An 18,053-nucleotide genomic window follows, 5' to 3' on the forward strand; every position below is an offset into this window, starting at 1 on the left:
TAAAAACGAAAGTAAGGAAAGAATGGAAGGAGGAAGGAGAGAGGGAGGAATGAAAGAAGGAAAGAGGAAGGGAGAGAGAGAAATGAAGGAAGGAAGGATGGAAAGGAAGTAAGAAGAAAGAAAGGCAGGTATTATACAGGCAGGTTAAAAATAGAGAAAGAAAAGGACAGTGAATGAATTGGACTGAGAAAAGATACAGAAATAAGCTATCAAAGAGAGAAGAAAAAGGAAGGGACCAAGATAGGAAGTAGGAGGAAAGAAAGAGAAGTTTAAAGTGATGAGCCTGTAGGAAAGAGTAAATACAAAAGAAATAAAATAAAGACTGTGGGAATAAGAGTTAGAAAGAAGGGTTTGAAAGGAGGAGCTAGGAAGAAAATTAAGTACAATTGTGGATAGTGGGGAAAGAAATCTAAAAAGAACTCAGTTAAAACACTACAGTAAAATAAGATTGTTGAGTGGTGACAGCTAGATAGGAAGATAGATAGGTATGTATGGAGTAGATATAAAACATAAATAGATCTGTAGATAGGTGATAGATAGATGGATGGAAACAGATTGATCGATAGAGAGAAGTGATTTTAAAAAGGATTACCCAGGAAAATGCCAATAAGTAAAAGGTCGTAACAGAATTAAAAAGGGAAGGAAGTTATATAAAATGTTTTTAAAGGGAACAGTGAAATAGTGTAGGCAGGCAAACGTGCAAACTGGCACAGAGGAGAAATAGAAACACAGAAAAGGAGCAAGAAAAAGATGTGAAGAAATGGAATAAGGGGAGGAAAGAATGAATGAAAGGAGGAGGAAATAGGAAAGAAATAAAGACAAGATGTTTAAAATGGATTAATTGATTGTAAGAAAAAGTTAAAAAAATAGAATGTTTAGTGTGGGAACCTTAAGATGACTAGTTAAGTATTTGAATGCTAATTGTAAAATGCTTTTCAAACTTCAGTCTTGAGTGATATGAATCACCTGGGATTTTTGTATTCTGGGGTTTTTTTTGGTAAGCCAAAATTTCTGATGGAGCACAAGCAGGGGGAGTGGGAGAGGAAGAAGCAGGCTCCTAGTGGAGAAGCCTGATGTGGGGCTCGATCCCAGAATGCTGGGATCACGCCCTGGCCAAAGGCAGACGCTTAACTGCTGTGCCACCCAGGCTCCCCAATCATCTGCATTTCTAACAGGCTCTGATGTGATCCCAGTGTCACAGGCTGAGAACTAGATTTTGAGTAGCAAGGTGCCAGGAGATAATGGGGGGAGGAGTACAAAAAGATTCATCTCAAATAGGTATTCGTCTTGAGTTTGTACTTAACTGATACTTGTATTCCTAGTTCAGATGCGTATTTTCTTAAAGTTTGGACCAGATGACCTTCAGGACTTCTTTACACTAGTTTTCTATGTTTATTTGAATAAAAAAAAAAAATCCTCAAAGAAGGTTCTTTTAGCTTACCAGGAGAAAGTCTCATAATTCTGAGTGATAACCTAGAAGTTTTGAGAAGTAAAACCTGGAAGAATTGTATTTAATTAAATTAAATTAATTTATTTGTTTAAACTTGGAAGAATTTTATAAGAAATACTATCCTAGACCATTAAAAGCTCGTAATATTTTTGAGAATCTTTTGATAGTGGCTTGTCTGTATAGTGGAATGCAGATATTTTGGGAGAAGAAACATTGGAATAAATTGGTTTATGGTAACATTTGGGGTCTTGGTTGATAGTATTGACTAAAATAGAAAATACAGTTTTCTAAGTTATACTGTGCATAGTTTTCTGCATAGATCAGATAGTTGTCATTGTCATCTCTTTTTGGCTTTTTTTTCTGCAGTGGAAATAATATTTTGTAAAATTTTGCATATCATTCTTTTTGAAAAACATCGTATATTAAAGAAGAGTCATAAATAGTGTGTAAGTGTTGTATTCCTAATGTTCTCTTTTTTTTGGTTTTAGTGTCCTTGAATGAAGTTTCATTGTTAGTGGATACCACACATTTAAAGAGGTTTGGGTTATGGAAAAATAAGGATGATGATCACAGTAAGAGGAGTCATGCTATACTTTTCCTTTGGGTCTCTGCAAATTATCTTCAAGAGATTCAGACCCAACTAGAAAACTCCATATTAAGCCAGCAATGTGAGTATGAAATGATTTTTAAATTTTGGAGTAGCCTGAGAAGTCCTGTAGATAAAGTAGTTTTCTTCTAAAATAATTTAATAGAATGTAATTATTTCATTAAATTGAAATTAAGTTCATTGGATTAAAAGTAATTTTAACCCTTAATGTTATGCAAGATAAATTATTTATTCTACATAATTTCTCCTGATAATTTTACTCAACCAAGAGAAATTATCTTCTAAAATAAAAGGAATACCTTACCCTTAAGTCTGTTGCCATCCCTGGCTATCTTTCTTACGAGTTTCTTGCCCTTGTTTCATAATGAACTGTGACAGCTCATCAGTGGCAACGTTCAATAAAATACAGAAGTCTTTACCTTCAGCATTTTCTTGAGTTTCTAAAAAAACTCAGTTTACTTAAATATATCATTTTTCTAAGACTGGATTGAATACTTTTGGGAGAATGCTCCCAAACCTGGCCTATTTAAATGTATCTTAAATATCTCCCAACTTTGCTTTTCAACTCCTAAAGAGTCTAGTTTAGAATTGTGTAAATCAAATTAGTAAGGTTCTTTCTTACCTCTTTGATCTCTCTGCCTTGCCCTCTGTACTCCCTTGCATATAAAACATGGTAAGAAGTGAACTAAATTCTATACCTTTAATATTACAGTAGTCCCTCCCTTTATCCATGGAGGACATGTTCAAATCCCCCCCGCCATAGATGCCTGAAACCACAAATAGTACTGAACTCTGTATATACTATGCTTTTTCCCTATACGTACATACTTTGATGAAATTTAATATACAAGTTAGGTATAATAAGAGATTAACAACAATGACTGATAATAAAATAGAATAATTATAACGATATACTGTAATAAAAAGTTACACGAATGTGGTCTTTCTCAAAATACCTTATTATACTGTACTTACCCTTCTTCTTGTGATGATGTGAGAAGATAAAATGCTTATGTGATGAGATGAAATGAGGTGAATGACATAGGCATTTTGATGTAGTGATAGCCTACTATTGACCTGATGGCGATAGGCCAGAAGGAAGATCATCTGCTTCTGGACTGTGGTGGTTGACCATGGGTGACTATAACTGTGGAAAATGAAACCATGGATAAGGGAGGACTACTGTGGTTATTTTGCTGTCCTACTCCAAATTAATTGGGAAAATTCATGATTAAATAGAGAAGTTGGGGAAATAAAAGTAGTTATTTATAATTATTATGGGGGAGTGAATGTCATCTGAGACCATTGTTGAAATGATTGATAAAACGGAATGATTTTGAAGGAAGTGTTTGATCAGAATACTTTTTTAATTGGTAGATTTGATAAATGGAGGAGGCTAGAGAAAAATAATTAAATGCTCAGTTATCATTCATTCATTTATTTGCAAGTTCACTGATGTTTACTAATACCTGCTAAATGCCAGATAGTAGAGATACAGCAACCAATACCTTTGTAGAATTTCCCTTTTAATGCAAGAGTTTAAAATTTGTGAGTTTTGAGTCTCGGTTACTAATGGCCTGTTTTGGGATTAAATTGCCCGGGTTATTAACTAACATACAAAATACTGTTATTAATAATTAAGTTATTTTAATTATAATCCCCTTGAAAAATAACACTATTGGTAAAAATTGGTGTCTTTTTTCTTTTATAGCAAAATCCAGTGAATTCATTTTCCTTGAGCTACACAGTCCTATTTCACAAAGAGAAGAATTGAAATTGAAAGATATTATGACAGAAATAAGTACAACCAGTGGAGAATTAGAGCTTTCTTATCCATTATCTTGGGTTCAGGCACTTCCTTTATTTCAGAACCTCTCTTCAAAAGAAAGTTCTTTTATTCATTATTATTGTGCTTCGACTTGTTCTTTTCCTGCTGTTGCTGCTGAAGAAATGAAGATGAAATCAGTATCTCAGGTTAGCATATGATTAATATAATTGGCGAGGTTTGGTAAAAATTTTTACACTGAAAATAGAGTGATTTGAAAATGCTGTGTTTTGTCAGAAGGGCATAGGAGCCAACCTGAAAGAACTCCCAATACCAAAGCTAGAACAGTTTTATTTTATTTTATTTTAAAGTAAACTTGACACCCAACATAGGGCTCGCACTCAATGCTGAGATCGAGTTGCATGCTCCACCAACTGAGACAGCCAGGTTCCCCAAAGCTAGAACAGTTGGATCAATAAAATCAGTAATGGTAACCTGTGATTATTATCAAAGAATAAAATAAATACCCATAAATCTATATTAATACAAATAAATACCTGAATTAATGAATGAAAAATAAATACTGATGGTGGATAATTGACAATTCTTTCTTAGAAAAGTATTTCAATTAGTAAATGTAAAAGGATTGAGAAATACAAAGCCATAGTTAATGGTTGTTGTAGACAAGATCCACCAAGAGATACTAAATTTAATAGGTGAGAACTTAAGGAGAAACAGGATATGTGCCTAATCTCAAAGTCTCTCAGCCAAAATATTTATTAATTATAAAAAGAAAAGTAGTAACTTTACAGTGGAGAAATGTGGCAGACATCACCAGGAGTAAGATACTGTCACATCATGCGCTGAGAAGGGTACATGACTTCTCTGGTATTCTTCCCAATATTGTGTAACCTCAATCTAATTATGAGAAGAATCAGACAAACCCAGCCACAAAATAACTGACCAATACTTTTGAAAGTATCAAGGTCATGAAAGACAAGGAAAGACAGGAATCGTACGATCCTCATACAGAAAGAAGGTATTGGTGGAAACACTAGTGATAGTAGAGTAGTCTATAGTTTAGTTTATAATATACCAATGTTAATTTCTTAGTTTTGATAGTTATAACTGTGGTCGTATAAGATGTTAGTATTAGGGGAATCTGAGAGAGGCTTGTATATCTCTGCCAAATACCTCTAGAAAGAAAAGTTTTTTGAAGTTTGCTGTGGTAAATATAAACTTTTTGTCTCTTAAATTTTATTTTGTCCTAGCTATTATATCTTTTGTTCATTTTGAACTGAAAAGTTTTCACATTTTTCTTTAATTATAAAGCCCATATCTATAAGTAACACTTTAAGTTAAGCTTTGACCATTGTATATACAATATCTTTTTTTTTTAAACGATTTGTTTATTTATTTGAGAGAGAGAGAGTGCGTGTGAGTATGGGGAGGGGCAGAGGGAGAGGGAGAGAAAGAATCTCAAGGAGACTCCCTGCTGAGCATGGAGCTCAACAAGGGGCTCGCTCTCATGACCTGAGATCATGACCTCAGTTGAAATCAAGAGTCAAACGCTTAACCGACTGAGCCACCCAGGCATCCCTGTATGTATAGTATCTTTTGATCAAAAGTATTATTTTGATTTCATGATATCTTTGGAGAAATTCTAAATATATTGCTGTAACTCATTGATACTGATTTCTTTTAGTCACATTTTCTCTTAAAAGTCTAGGTTTTGACTTTATCCTTTTGAGAGTTAATGTCTATTTATGTATCTATAAGGAAACCTTTCTCTTTGCCATTTTCTGTCAGCCTTCAAATACAGATACAGCGAAGCCTACTTACACCTTCCTGCAGAAGCAAAGTAGTGGTTGCTACTCACTTTCTATTACATCTAATCCAGATGAAGAATGGCGAGAAGTCAGACACACTGGACCTGTTCAGAAGTATGTACTGTGTCATAATCCTGTTCGTAATAGGTGGACACATTAGTAGTTTTCACTCGTGTTGCCGACTTTAGTAGTTTACCTTTTTCTTTTTAATTGAGGTGTAATTGACACACAACATTACATTAGTTTCAGGTATACAACATATTGATTTGACAATAGTTTACCTTTTTAAATGTTTTGAATTTTGCTCTTACACTGATGGTTAGTAATAGAAATAATAATTTTTTAGTTTTGAGAAAGTTAGAAAATTTATTAAGAAAACAGTTGGTGCCATTTCACTTAGTTTAATGTAAGAAATAAATGATAACCACAGTGTCAAATTTGGTAAGATTGAAGTATTTGTTGATGAGTAGCAGTGTTTGCTTTTTATGATTATATATTCCATATCTGAATATATGGTAGGAAAAGTGGGGTTACTTAACTGAAGTGTGCCTCAATTTAAGGTATTTTGGAGTTAATTAGAACTACTTTTTCATAAGTTGCTACTTTATTCATATTTTATCTTGTATATGTCTTCTCATGGTGGCCAGGCAGAATAGGGAGTCTGTGCATTTGAGGGTGATTTCTCTTCCTCTGTATGATTCCTTTTTTTCTGTTAAAAAAAACACAACAAAAAATGAAAGAACAGGATAGAAAATAGCCCATAAAATAGTAATTATCATATTAGCATTTAAAATTTCACATATTTTTATTTGATTCAAGTGCTTTATTTGCCATGATTAAATTAATTGCAGATGACTTCATCTTCTTGAATTTTTCTGGTTTAAGAACTACTTATTATTTTACCCTTATTATTGACTATATTCATGCAATGAGGACCATAATGTGTATTCTAAGATTATAGCTAGAAACTCAGAACTGCTCTTATTTCTGAGATTTAAGAGAAGGTGCCAGAAAAAAGATGCCTAATTAGTGATTATCTGTTTTCTACTTCTTTCTGCTTGTGTTATAATTACTTGTTTTCTTTATATTCTCTTTTTACATTATAAGCACTTTGTTATAGGAAACTTGCCTTCTCTGCTTCCATGTTATTTCTTTATTGCTCAGCTGTTGCTGTGGACTAGCCACTAACGGAGAACATAGCTTTTGACTGTTGGCTCTTCTAAATGGAAAGGAACTAGTCTTGGGGATTCAAGCTTAGAGTTGGAAAGTGGAACATAGGAAAATCTTTTATGGTTTATTACATCAGTTTGTTGAAAGTTAACAATTGTATAGGAGAGAGGTATCTTTGATAGTATTATAACTGTGAGATATAAGATATTGATTAGACAAATATGATACCAGCCCACATGGGATTAGAAATGAAAAGATACTGAGAGTACTATTAGTACCTTGTGAAAATAAAGAAGGAAAATATAATTGCTTATATCCTGTCAGTTATTTTTAATCTGTACATTTTAGTTACTGAATACATTGCCCTGTTAGTGTTCTGTATAACAAATCTCTCTGATACTGGAATTTTCACTACCAGTATGTTTTAACTGCAGTTTTACTTTTTAAGGTTGATTGTATATCCCCCACCACCTACAAAAGGGGGGTTAGGGGTAACTAATGAAGATCTGGAGTGCTTAGAAGAAGGAGAGTTTCTTAATGATGTAATCATTGATTTCTACCTTAAGTAAGTACAATGATAAATGATCTCATTGGTTTTGATGTGAATCTTAAACCACATGTCTATCACTGAAATTTTTTTTTTTAAAGAGATTTTATTTTTTTTATTTTTTTATTTTTTTTAAAGATTTTATTTATTTATGTGACAGAGAGACAGCCAGCGAGAGAGGGAACACAGCAGGGGGAGTGAGAGAGGAAGAAGCAGGCTCATAGCGGAGGAGCCCGATGTGGGACTCGATCCCGGTATGCCGGGATCACGCCCTGAGCTGAAGGCAGACGCTTTAACGACTGCGCTACCCAGGCGCCCCTCACTGAAATTTTTTTTAAATCTAGTTAAAAGTAACCTGCCAAGAATTCAAAGATTTTTGCCTAACAAGGTTTTCCATAGTTGACTTCAGTTTTGTTCCTTTACTTCCTATAGATGCTATTTACTTCAGAACGGTTACTATTTTTTTGTTTATTTTGGTTTTTGTTTATTTATTTACTTTTGATTTATTTTGCTGACCTATTACTATGGTGAAGGAAGTATTTAAAAAATATCACATCACTTTGAGAAAGGAAAAGAAGCAACTCTGTAGTTATCTCTTGTGTCTTTAAGCACTATAAGAGTTACCTGTCATTTAAAAAATCCATACCACTATTGCATTAAAAAATAATTTTCAACTTTTTGTATAGCCAAGCTGAAGGGATAGATAGGAGAGTTTTATAAACTTCCATGCAAAGTTTCTAGTCCTCATCTTACCCGAGCCCTCTTGTTTAAATAATACTAGCCTTATTCCAGTCACTCAGGCTCTAAATCTCTCTTTAGCATTTACTCTTCATTTGATCTCTAGAAGTTCGATTTGGGTCTTTTTAAATATCTTCTACCCAGGGCCTCATGAATTTTGAGGTTTTGCAGTCTGTCTGATAAGAACAGGTGCTGTTCTTACAGCTAGCTACCATTCCCTCTAATCTTTTCAGGTACTTCTCTCCCCGGCTTTTCCTCACATGCATGTGGTGATCAAAATTCTTCTGACTACTTAAGGAGGATTCTCTGCAGATGTTTGGAGTTCTCTTTATCTACAGCTCTTCCCTTTCCGGTATTCTGATCTGCAAATTCTAGCTGCCTTGGTCTCTACCAGCTTTCAGCGTCTCCTCAACTTGTAGTCTGCCATGGGTTACTCCATTCCATGCTGCAGCCTGGAAACTACCAACACACTAAGCTGGGGCATTTGTGGAGCTCACCTTGCCTATTTCCTCTTTCTCAAGGATCACTGTTCTTTGTTGCCTGATGTCCAGTGTTTTGAAAACTATTGATTCATATATATTTTGTCTGATTTTTTGCTTCTTTCATCTAGGAGGGTAAATCTGGCCTCTGTTATTCCATCTTGGCTAGAAACAGAAGTCTCCATTATCATTTACTCTTTATCCTTCCTTCCCTCTCTACGTACTCAGTTGCCAATTTTATTATTTTTTTTTCTTCTTTTTAAAATTATTAACATGAAATGTATTCTTTATTTCAGGGGTACAGGTCTGCGATTCATCAGTCTTACACAATGCACAGTGCTCACCACAGCACATACCCTCCCCAATGTCCATCACCCAGCCACCCCATCCCTCCACCCCCCTCTATACCAGCAGTCCTCAGTTTGTTTCCAAGGTTAAGAGTCTCTTATGGTTTGTCTCCCTCTGGTTTTGTCTTGTTTCATTTCAGTTGCCAATTTTAGTAGATTCTGTCTTTCAAATTCATTTATTCTTTTTCTTCTGTCATCATCATTTTCTAGTACTTCTTATCTGAATTGTTATTCTGTCTTTCTAACGAGTCTCCTTGTATCCTTTATCTCTGTTTTCCTATCCATTAAGTACATTACGACCACTACTATTCTTCCTTAACTACTCCATGCATGAAATTCCCATTAGAAACGTATATTAATTTTTTATTACCCGTCAAAATGAGTTCAGACACTCTGGCATTTGAGAGTCTTGATAATTTGATACTATCTTCTCAGCCATCTACTAATAACCTTGTATGTGTTACATAGTCCAGCAAAATTGAATCGTAAATAATTTACTAAACAAAGCCCATTCTTATTTGCTCTTCTGCCTCAATGCCCTGTTGGTCTTGATTCCGGAAGACTTTCCTCTTCATCTCAACCTGTTGAAGTTTTTTTCCTTTTTCAAGGTTTCTCTCAAGTGGTACCTTCTTAAAACTTTTCCTGATCTTCTAAACAGATATTATTAACTCCTATAATACTTCATTCGCATCTCTTTTATAGTACTTACAATATTTTGCCTAATTTTAAAGTTAGTTGGTTGGTAACATTATGATCTTTCTTCTTCTGAAGGTTACGCATCTTACATCTTACTTACTTTTGTATTCCTATAATAGTATCAAATTTATATTTGGTGAGATGAACTGGATCATATTGTTAGTTTTTATATGTTTTATTGGAATTAACTAATACAATTTTATTCCTGATTTATTTCTAGTAGTACTTTTCTGTACTTCCTTTTCACTGAATTGCCTATATCTCTGTCTCATTGACTTCTTTTTTTTTTTTATAATGATTTTTTATTATGTTAGTCACCATTGTCTCATTGACTTCTTTTCAGAGGCGATTCTAACTTTATTTTTCAGTCTACTTTCTATTTATTTTTTAAATTAATGAATAACTTTCAAGTAGGAAAGTATATAAATCGAAAGTGTACAGCTAATGAATGTTCACATATATATGCACCCATGTAATCATCATTCAGATCAAGATACCACTTCCAGCACATCAGAAGCATCCTTTTTGTCTCCTTCCATGTAGCAAAGCCTCCCCACAACCACATTAAAAATATTTCAAATTGTGTTTGTCTTTTATGCTTTTTTAAAAAAGCAATTACAGGGGCGCCTGGGTAGCGCAGTCGTTAAAGCGTCTGCCTTCGGCTCAGGGCGTGATCCTGGCGATCCGGGATCGAGTCCCACATCAGGCTCTTCCGCTATGAGCCTGCTTCTTTCTCTCCCACTCCCCCTGCTGTGTTCCCTCTCTCGCTGGCTGTCTCTCTGTCACATAAATAAATAAAATCTTTAAAAAAAAAAAAAAAGCAATTACAAGGTCATTTTTGAACCTGCATAAACTGTTAAGAGTAGCAGAGTTCTCTAATTATGAGGGGTTTAAGCACTAAATCATTGAATTATAAGTTGAGGTTGAATTAAATGTTGAAGAATTTAGTAGAAATGGAAATTTTTCTAGATTTATTGTAGTAGTGTCGTGGTTTCAGTATTTGATTAATTTTTCCTTCAGTACTCACTCTGGATTGTAAGCTATATGGTGGCAGATACTTTTCTCCCCCTCTTATTTTATATCTTAGTGTAAATAATGGTGCTTGGTACATGTTAGGAATTTGATAAATACTTGTTAAGTAAGTGAAAGAATAATCAGGCAATTTCTGCTTTAAACAATCTTAATGGAAAGTGAGGTTAATAAAACCCCCAAAAACTGAAATCAGAGCAAATTACAAGATTGGGTTGAATCTAATTTGCCATAAAAATGAAGATTTCCAGAATACATAAGGTAACTGGGAGAAGACCAGGTAAAATCTAAAAATAACTACTTTTGTGGTGTTGCTGTTTTACAGGTATCTTATATTGGAGAAAGCATCAGATGAACTTGTTGAGCGAAGTCACATTTTTAGTAGCTTTTTCTATAAATGTTTGACAAGAAAGGAAAATAATTTAACAGAAGATAATCCAAATCTTTCGTAAGTCAGTCTTTCAATGTACTTAAGTTTAAAGAGGAAAATATGCTATTTTGATGTTTCTAAGTGAAAAAACTTCTTACAGTATTTCCTAGAGTGAGCAGTATTACCACTTGTGCAGGCTTTTTTGCTCTAAGATAAACTTCTCACCCTCCACTGTTCTGTTCCCTATCACAGAAGGCTGACTCTTGCAGGCTGCATTTCCAAGTGTATGTTCTGTGGGGGACACTGGAGGTTGGAGGGCAAGGAAAGAAAAAGTCAGGTTACCCTCTTTGCCTTAGGCAGTGATTTTTGGCAGTGGCTGTATTTCCTCTGTGGGTTTTGTCTTTTACTGGACAGATCTGTAAGAGTTCCAGATCCTATCTGGAGGTACTACCGCTTCTTCCCCTTTGCCCGTTAGTGTAGGGATGTGGCTGTTTCCTCCTTTGCTAATCTCTGGTTGCCTCTCTGCTCTGTTTTTTGGCTTTGCACTTTCTCCATCATCACTGTAGCCAATTCTCTGCATTGCATTTTATCTGTCTTAAAATATAGGGTGTCTTTTGATTTCCTGGTCAGACCGTCACCAAAAATACTACTCTTTAGTTAAACTACTGTAAATTATACAAAAAACTATGTTCTCATAATTTAGCTTATAATCGGAATTAATGGGGTGGGATATATGGAAGGGGAAGATTTATTAAATAAATCTGATACTTAACTTTTTTGATGCCTTATAGATATAGAAATTGATCTTACATTTTGTTTTAATTACTAGTCAGTGTTCGGCATAATCACCTAGAAACTGATGAAATGAAAGCAGGTAGAATATGCTGTAGTTTTAAATTTTAAAATAATTTTTAAAAATTAAAATTTGATATTATATGTTTGATCATATATAAAAGTAATATAAAACAAATATACGTAAGTTGCATATTCCAGGATAAGATATATATATGACACTATGCTTAGATACTATAGTTAGTATCTTATACATACACACACACCCCCCTCCACAAGTTGACCCTGGAACAAGATGGGTTTGAAACGTGGGGGTGCACTTACATGCAGATTTTTATTATAAATACAGTACATGTAGTTACTATAAATGCTGTACATGTACTTTTCTTATGATTTTCTTAATAAGTTTTTTTTGGACACCATCTATCTATTTATTATTTTTATTTTTTTAGTATTTTCTCTAGCTTACTGCATTATTTTTATAATACATTATATAATACTGTACACGATAGAATACATATAATGTACAAAATATGTGTTAATTGATTTTATGTTATCAGTAAGGCTTCTGATCAACAGTAGGCCATTAATGGTTAAGGTTTTGGGGAGTCAAAAGTTACATGAGTTTTCAACTCCATTGCGGGGGGGTCGGTGCCCCTAACCCTCTCATTGTTCAGGGGTCAACTGTGTGTGTGTCTGTGTGTATGTCTCTCACAGACGAAAACTCATACTAATGCTTGGCCTGATACATATGTAATTAGTATTCACACAAAGAATTTCTATAAATCAGTAAAAAAATAAAAAGCCCAGAATAATGGTGGTAAGGGATATAAACCTTAATGGTAAATAAATCTCCAGCAAGAAGCTTAAACTACTAGTGTTAGGAAATTGCAGACTAAATGATTCACAAACTCATTACTGTGGATTATGAGATGCTGACAGATCTGGCTTCTGTCCATTTCCCTAAACACATCTCATGACATTCTTTCCCCTCACTTATCCTACTTCATTAAGCTCAACCTACCTCCTTTCAATTTTCAAATATGTGAAGCTCTTATTTTCTGATGAAATTTCTTCTCCTGGCACTTTTTTGTTTAATAACATGATCTCTAATTGTTTGTTTTGTTTGCTTGTCCTACAGTTAAGCATCATGATGTCATGAACTTCATCTGTCTTATTTTCTCCTGTATCCATAGTGCCTTTTGCTCGGTGCTTGAACATACTAGGAACTCAAGAGAATAATAATTAATCTTACTGAATGGGGAGAAACTGTTAGACATTTAATTGAAGATTTTCCAAAGAGTTAGGAACTGAGAATAAGAGATTATATTGTGTTCCCCAAATTCTCTCCTGTTCTCCTTGCCCCATCCAGTGTCTCATATGTTAGCAATCAAATAAGGTTAGCATAATCAGGAAATCAAACATCAACATAACAAAACAAAAGAAAACCAGGTCTCTATCTTTAAGATTTTCTTTGTGTTTTTTTTAAAGATTTTATTCATTTATTAGAGAGCATGAGCAGAGGGACAAGCAGACTGCCTGCTGAGTGAGGAGCTGGATGTGAAGTGGGGCTCAATCCCTGAACCCCGAGATCATGACGTGAGCTGAAGTCAGATGCTTAACTGACTGAGCCACCTAGGCGCCCCTCTCTTTAAGATTTTCAAATGGAAATACAAATTAATAGGCTATTTACTAGTTGAAAATAATTGTTTATAATCACTGAAATGGTTGGATCGTTCTGAAATAAGAAAATTCAGTAAACATGGGACTTTCGATTATTTTATAAAGTTAATCTACATAGTGTCTATAATTTCTATCACTTTTTTTCCAGCTCATTCTATATTCCATCTTCTTCCTAATATTTATCTGTGTGAGTTTGGTTAGATATTCAGATGAATGGGGGTGGGGCAGAGATGTCTGTTTCCTATATTACTTGGAACTTTAAAAAAATAAATGTAAGAGAACTTAATGATTTGTTTGATTCTGTGCATAAAAAAAGAGGTTCCTGAAGGGACTGACTGAGCCAGAAGTCACATACCATCTCTTTTATGTCACTGTTAAATACCACCCCTTTCCTGAATTTTTTTTGATATTCAAACTTGGTTTGATATCTTCCTTCCTTAGTTTTCCTGATAAGATAAAGAAAATTATTTCTGTGTCCCAATTGTTTTCTAGGTGGCTTTTCTAAATGCTATAACGTAATTCCTTTATATTTCTTATGACACTTATATTTTAGTTATTTGTTGTAGTTGTTTTCTGCCTTCATTATTTTGTAAATTCCTTAAAGGTGGTGTGGGTGATTTTTATTAATTGTTCATAGGAACCTATTGTTGAAGAAATAAAATGAAAGATGGACGAATGGTATGTATATTTTAACGCCTCCCTCATCACAGATAAAACATTTAGATGATTCTCTTAAGGTTTTATCATGTCCACATGGAGCTAAACTGAGTAAATAGGAATAGCTGTTTATGTTTAGTTGCTGAACTGCTTTTGGAATCTACAAAACATTTTATAAATTGCTTTTATTCTATGACATTATTGTTTATAAACAGTGATTAGGTGTAAGAACAAACAGGAGTTAATGAAAAGTGATGAGTATTATATATCTTAATGTGTGTTAAATATTATTTATCTTAAAGAGAATGGTTAAATAAACTGAACCTAGCATTTTTCAGCGTATAAAAATGACTCTTGAAACCTGTATCTTAAATTTTAAATTTTTTATATGTAAAATATCTTTTATATTCTCAGAATGGCACAGAGAAGACATAAAAGAGTAAGAACATGGACTCGTCACATAAACATCTTTAACAAAGATTACATTTTTGTGCCTGTAAATGAGTCGTGAGTATTTCATATTATTTAAAAACAAAATTGGAGAGTACAGAAAAAAATATTTTGTGTGTTCTTAGGTTAATAATCAGTAAAAAGTATGGGTATGTAAATTCTAGGTATTATTTTTAATTTTTTCCAAAGAAATGGCTAAAACTATGAGTTACGTATCTTAGACTTTGGTTTGACAGTGGTTATATTGTAAATATAGTGAAAAAACTAAAATGACAAATGCCCACAAGACTGTATTGACTGAGACATTGAATTTTTCTTTCTTGGACGCAAAAGATTTTCTGAATAGAAGATCAAAAGATTTTAGGATGAATCTTAAAATATTAACGAGAACAAGCTCTTGAAGCACAAATAGAAAAAAGGTGATACTGTGAGTCTGTCTATTTATTAAAACAGTTCCTCAATAGGAAGCACTGATTGGATGAAAGTAAATAAATTTGAAATAACTCAGATTTTACCCTAAATAGTCTCACTGCTTATTTACTTTTGGAATGTAGATTCCATATTGTGTCAGGTATTACAGTGGGCTTCTTCGGAATTGGTATGAAGTTTGTTATACCCACTTTCTCAGCTGTAGGTCTGGAACACATTCCTCTGCATTGTTTAGATTTTGTGTTTTTAAGATTGTATTTCTTTTTCAACAGCTCTCACTGGTACCTTGCAGTCATTTGTTTTCCATGGTTAGAAGAAGCTATATATGAAGATTTTCCACAAACTGTATCCCAGCACTCCCAAGTTCAGCAGTCTCAACATGACAACAAAACAACGGGTGATAAACTTAATGTCGATAGTGTTTTTAATAATGACAACAGTGAAATGATTATAGTGAACAATATGTAGTTAAAAGATAGTATAGTTTTTTTTTATCATGAAACTTATTAGAAGAAAAAATAAGAAATCTGAAATTTTAATGATAGATGCCCAACTTCATGTATAGCCAGATGTAATTCTTCAGTTATACTGTTATGTCAAGTTTTGTTGTAGCACTTTTTTAATCTTGCTAACATGACTAGGAATTCATGTTATGGATCTGCAAGCATAGACCAGTTTTGCCTCCTTGGTTAAATTTATTCTTGGGTATTTTATTCTTTTTGGTGCAATTGTAAATGGAATTGTTTTCTTAATTTCTCTTTCTGCTACTTGTTATTAGTGTATAGAACTGCAACAAATTTCTGTATATTAATTTTTTATCTTGCAACTTTACTGAATTCATTTATTTTAAGAGTTTTTTGGTGGTGAAATCTGGTGTTTTTTTCTTAACATCAATCAACACAGTTTTTGTTAACACTAGTAAACTGGCTAGGTAATATCAGGTCTCTTAAAATTCTTCAATGATTTTTCTTGTTATAACCCAAATCTTAAGTAAGCAAATAAGTCTACTTTTTTGAGAAAAAAATGAAAATTATGTGTTTTATATCTATAGTATAAACAGTAAGCAGAATTACTAATAGCCATTATCATTAATACTGGCCCAAACCACATCTAAATATTTTGCATTAGACATAAACACTCATTACTGCTTTATTATTTCTAACTAGATAATGATCTACATAGTACTTCAGCACTGTCTTTGGGCACAGAGGATTCCCAAGTAAGTATGTTCTTTTAGATATAAAAGAAGGAAAACTCTTGAATGTAATAATTTTATCTGTAAAATAGAGCCTAGTGAGGTGTGGACTATGATGGATATTGTTGGGCCATGATAAATTGTGCTGTTTTATGGTTCTTTGATGTATTTTATGGGAATAGGAGAAAGAATAAGAGAAATTATCATTCTTGCATTTGTTTAGCTTACTTAAACTTTTTTGATTTGTTTATTCAGTAATTTATTTGGTCATTTTGGTTGGTTCCTTTTTAGATGTACTTTTATTCTTCATTATGTCAGCATTTTTTTTTAGCTTAGTGTAATCAGCACCTAAACAGCAATATATATATATATATATATATATATATATATATATATATATATAAATTCTTTTTATTTGAGTCTAGTTGATATACAGTGTTAAATTAGTTTCAAGTGTACAACATAGAGATTTGACAAGTTTAAATGTTATGCTATGCTTACCACAGGCATAGCCACCATCTGTCACTATATAGTGCTATTACAGTATCATTGACCATATTCCTTATGCTGTGACTTTTATTCCTGTGATTTATTTTTTTATTTTTTTAAAGATTTTTTATTTATTTATTTGACAGAGATAGAGACAGCCAATGAGAGAGGGAACACAAGCAGGGGGAGTGGGAGAGGAAGAAGCAGGCTCATAGAGGAGGAGCCTGACGTGGGGCTCGAACCCGGAACGCCGGGATCACGCCCTGAGCCGAAGGCAGACGCTTTAACCGCAGTGCCACCCAGGCGCCCCTATTTCTGTGATTTATTTATTCTATAACTGGAAGCCTGTATCTCCCACTCCCCCTTCACCCATTTCGCCCATCCCCTGACCTTCCTCCCCTCTGGCAACCATCAGTTTGTTCTCTGTATTTATAGGTCTGATTCTGCTTTTTGTTTGTTTATTCATTTATTTTTTTAAATTTCACATATGAGTGAAATCTTATGCTATTTGTCTTTCTCATTCTGACTTATTTCATAGCATAGTACCCTGTAGCTCCATCCATGTCATTGCAAATGATGACAAGATTTCATTCTTTTTAATGACTAATACTCCTCTGTGTGTGTGTGTGTGTGTGTGTGTGTGTGTGTGTGTGTGTACGTACACCACATCTGTATCAATTCATCTATTGATGGGCACCTGGACTGCTTCCATATCTTGGCTATTGAAAGTAAATAATGCTGCAGTAAACATAATGGTGCACATATCTTTTCAAATTAGCGTTTTCACTTTCTTTGGGTAAATACCAAGTGGTGGAATTATTGGATCATATGATATTTCTCTTTTTAATTTTTTGAGGAAGCTCCGTATTGTTTTCCACAGTGGCTGTAGTAAACCAATTTATATTCTCACCAACAGTTTATGAGGATTCCTTTTTCTTCATGTTCTCACCAACACTTGTTATTTTTTGTCTTTCTGATTTAAGCCATTCTGGCAGGTGTAAGGTGGTATTTCATTATGGTTTTGATTTGCATTTCCCTGATGATTAGTGATGTTGAACTTTTTTCATGTGTTTGTTGGCCATCTGTATGTCTTCTTATGTCTGTTCAGATCCTCTGCCCATCTTTAATTGGATTTTTGTGTGTGTGTTGAATTGCATAAGCTCGTTATGTATTTTGGATATTAACCCTTATCAGATATATATTTGGAAATATCTTCTCCCATTCACTAGATTGCCTTTTCATTTTGTTGATGGCTTCTTTTGCTGTGCAGAAGCTTTTTATTTTGATGTAGTGCAATAGTTTATTTTTGTTTTGGTTTCCACTGCCTCAGG

At 33.7% G+C, this 18,053-nt stretch overlaps 1 protein-coding gene across 4 annotated transcripts in view; it reads left to right on the forward strand.

The window, feature by feature from the left end:
- SENP7 (SUMO specific peptidase 7) overlaps positions 1–18,053 on the forward strand; it is a 143,820-nt gene that overhangs the window by 116,745 nt on the left and 9,022 nt on the right. For all 4 annotated transcript variants that reach the window (XM_045785313.2, XM_045785316.2, XM_045785317.2 and 1 more), the window contains 8 exons: positions 1,939–2,118; positions 3,769–4,031; positions 5,632–5,765; positions 7,270–7,386; positions 10,983–11,105; positions 14,574–14,666; positions 15,311–15,435; positions 16,205–16,257. In XM_045785313.2, coding sequence (XP_045641269.2) covers positions 1,939–2,118; positions 3,769–4,031; positions 5,632–5,765; positions 7,270–7,386; positions 10,983–11,105; positions 14,574–14,666; positions 15,311–15,435; positions 16,205–16,257 — 1,088 coding nt within the window. The remainder of the gene's footprint in view (positions 1–1,938; positions 2,119–3,768; positions 4,032–5,631; positions 5,766–7,269; positions 7,387–10,982; positions 11,106–14,573; positions 14,667–15,310; positions 15,436–16,204; positions 16,258–18,053) is intronic.

Source organism: Ursus americanus, chromosome 4, assembly GCF_024610735.1.
Source record: "Ursus americanus isolate L20-20 chromosome 4, mUrsAme1.1.p, whole genome shotgun sequence".
Taxonomy (NCBI): Eukaryota; Metazoa; Chordata; class Mammalia; order Carnivora; family Ursidae; genus Ursus; species Ursus americanus.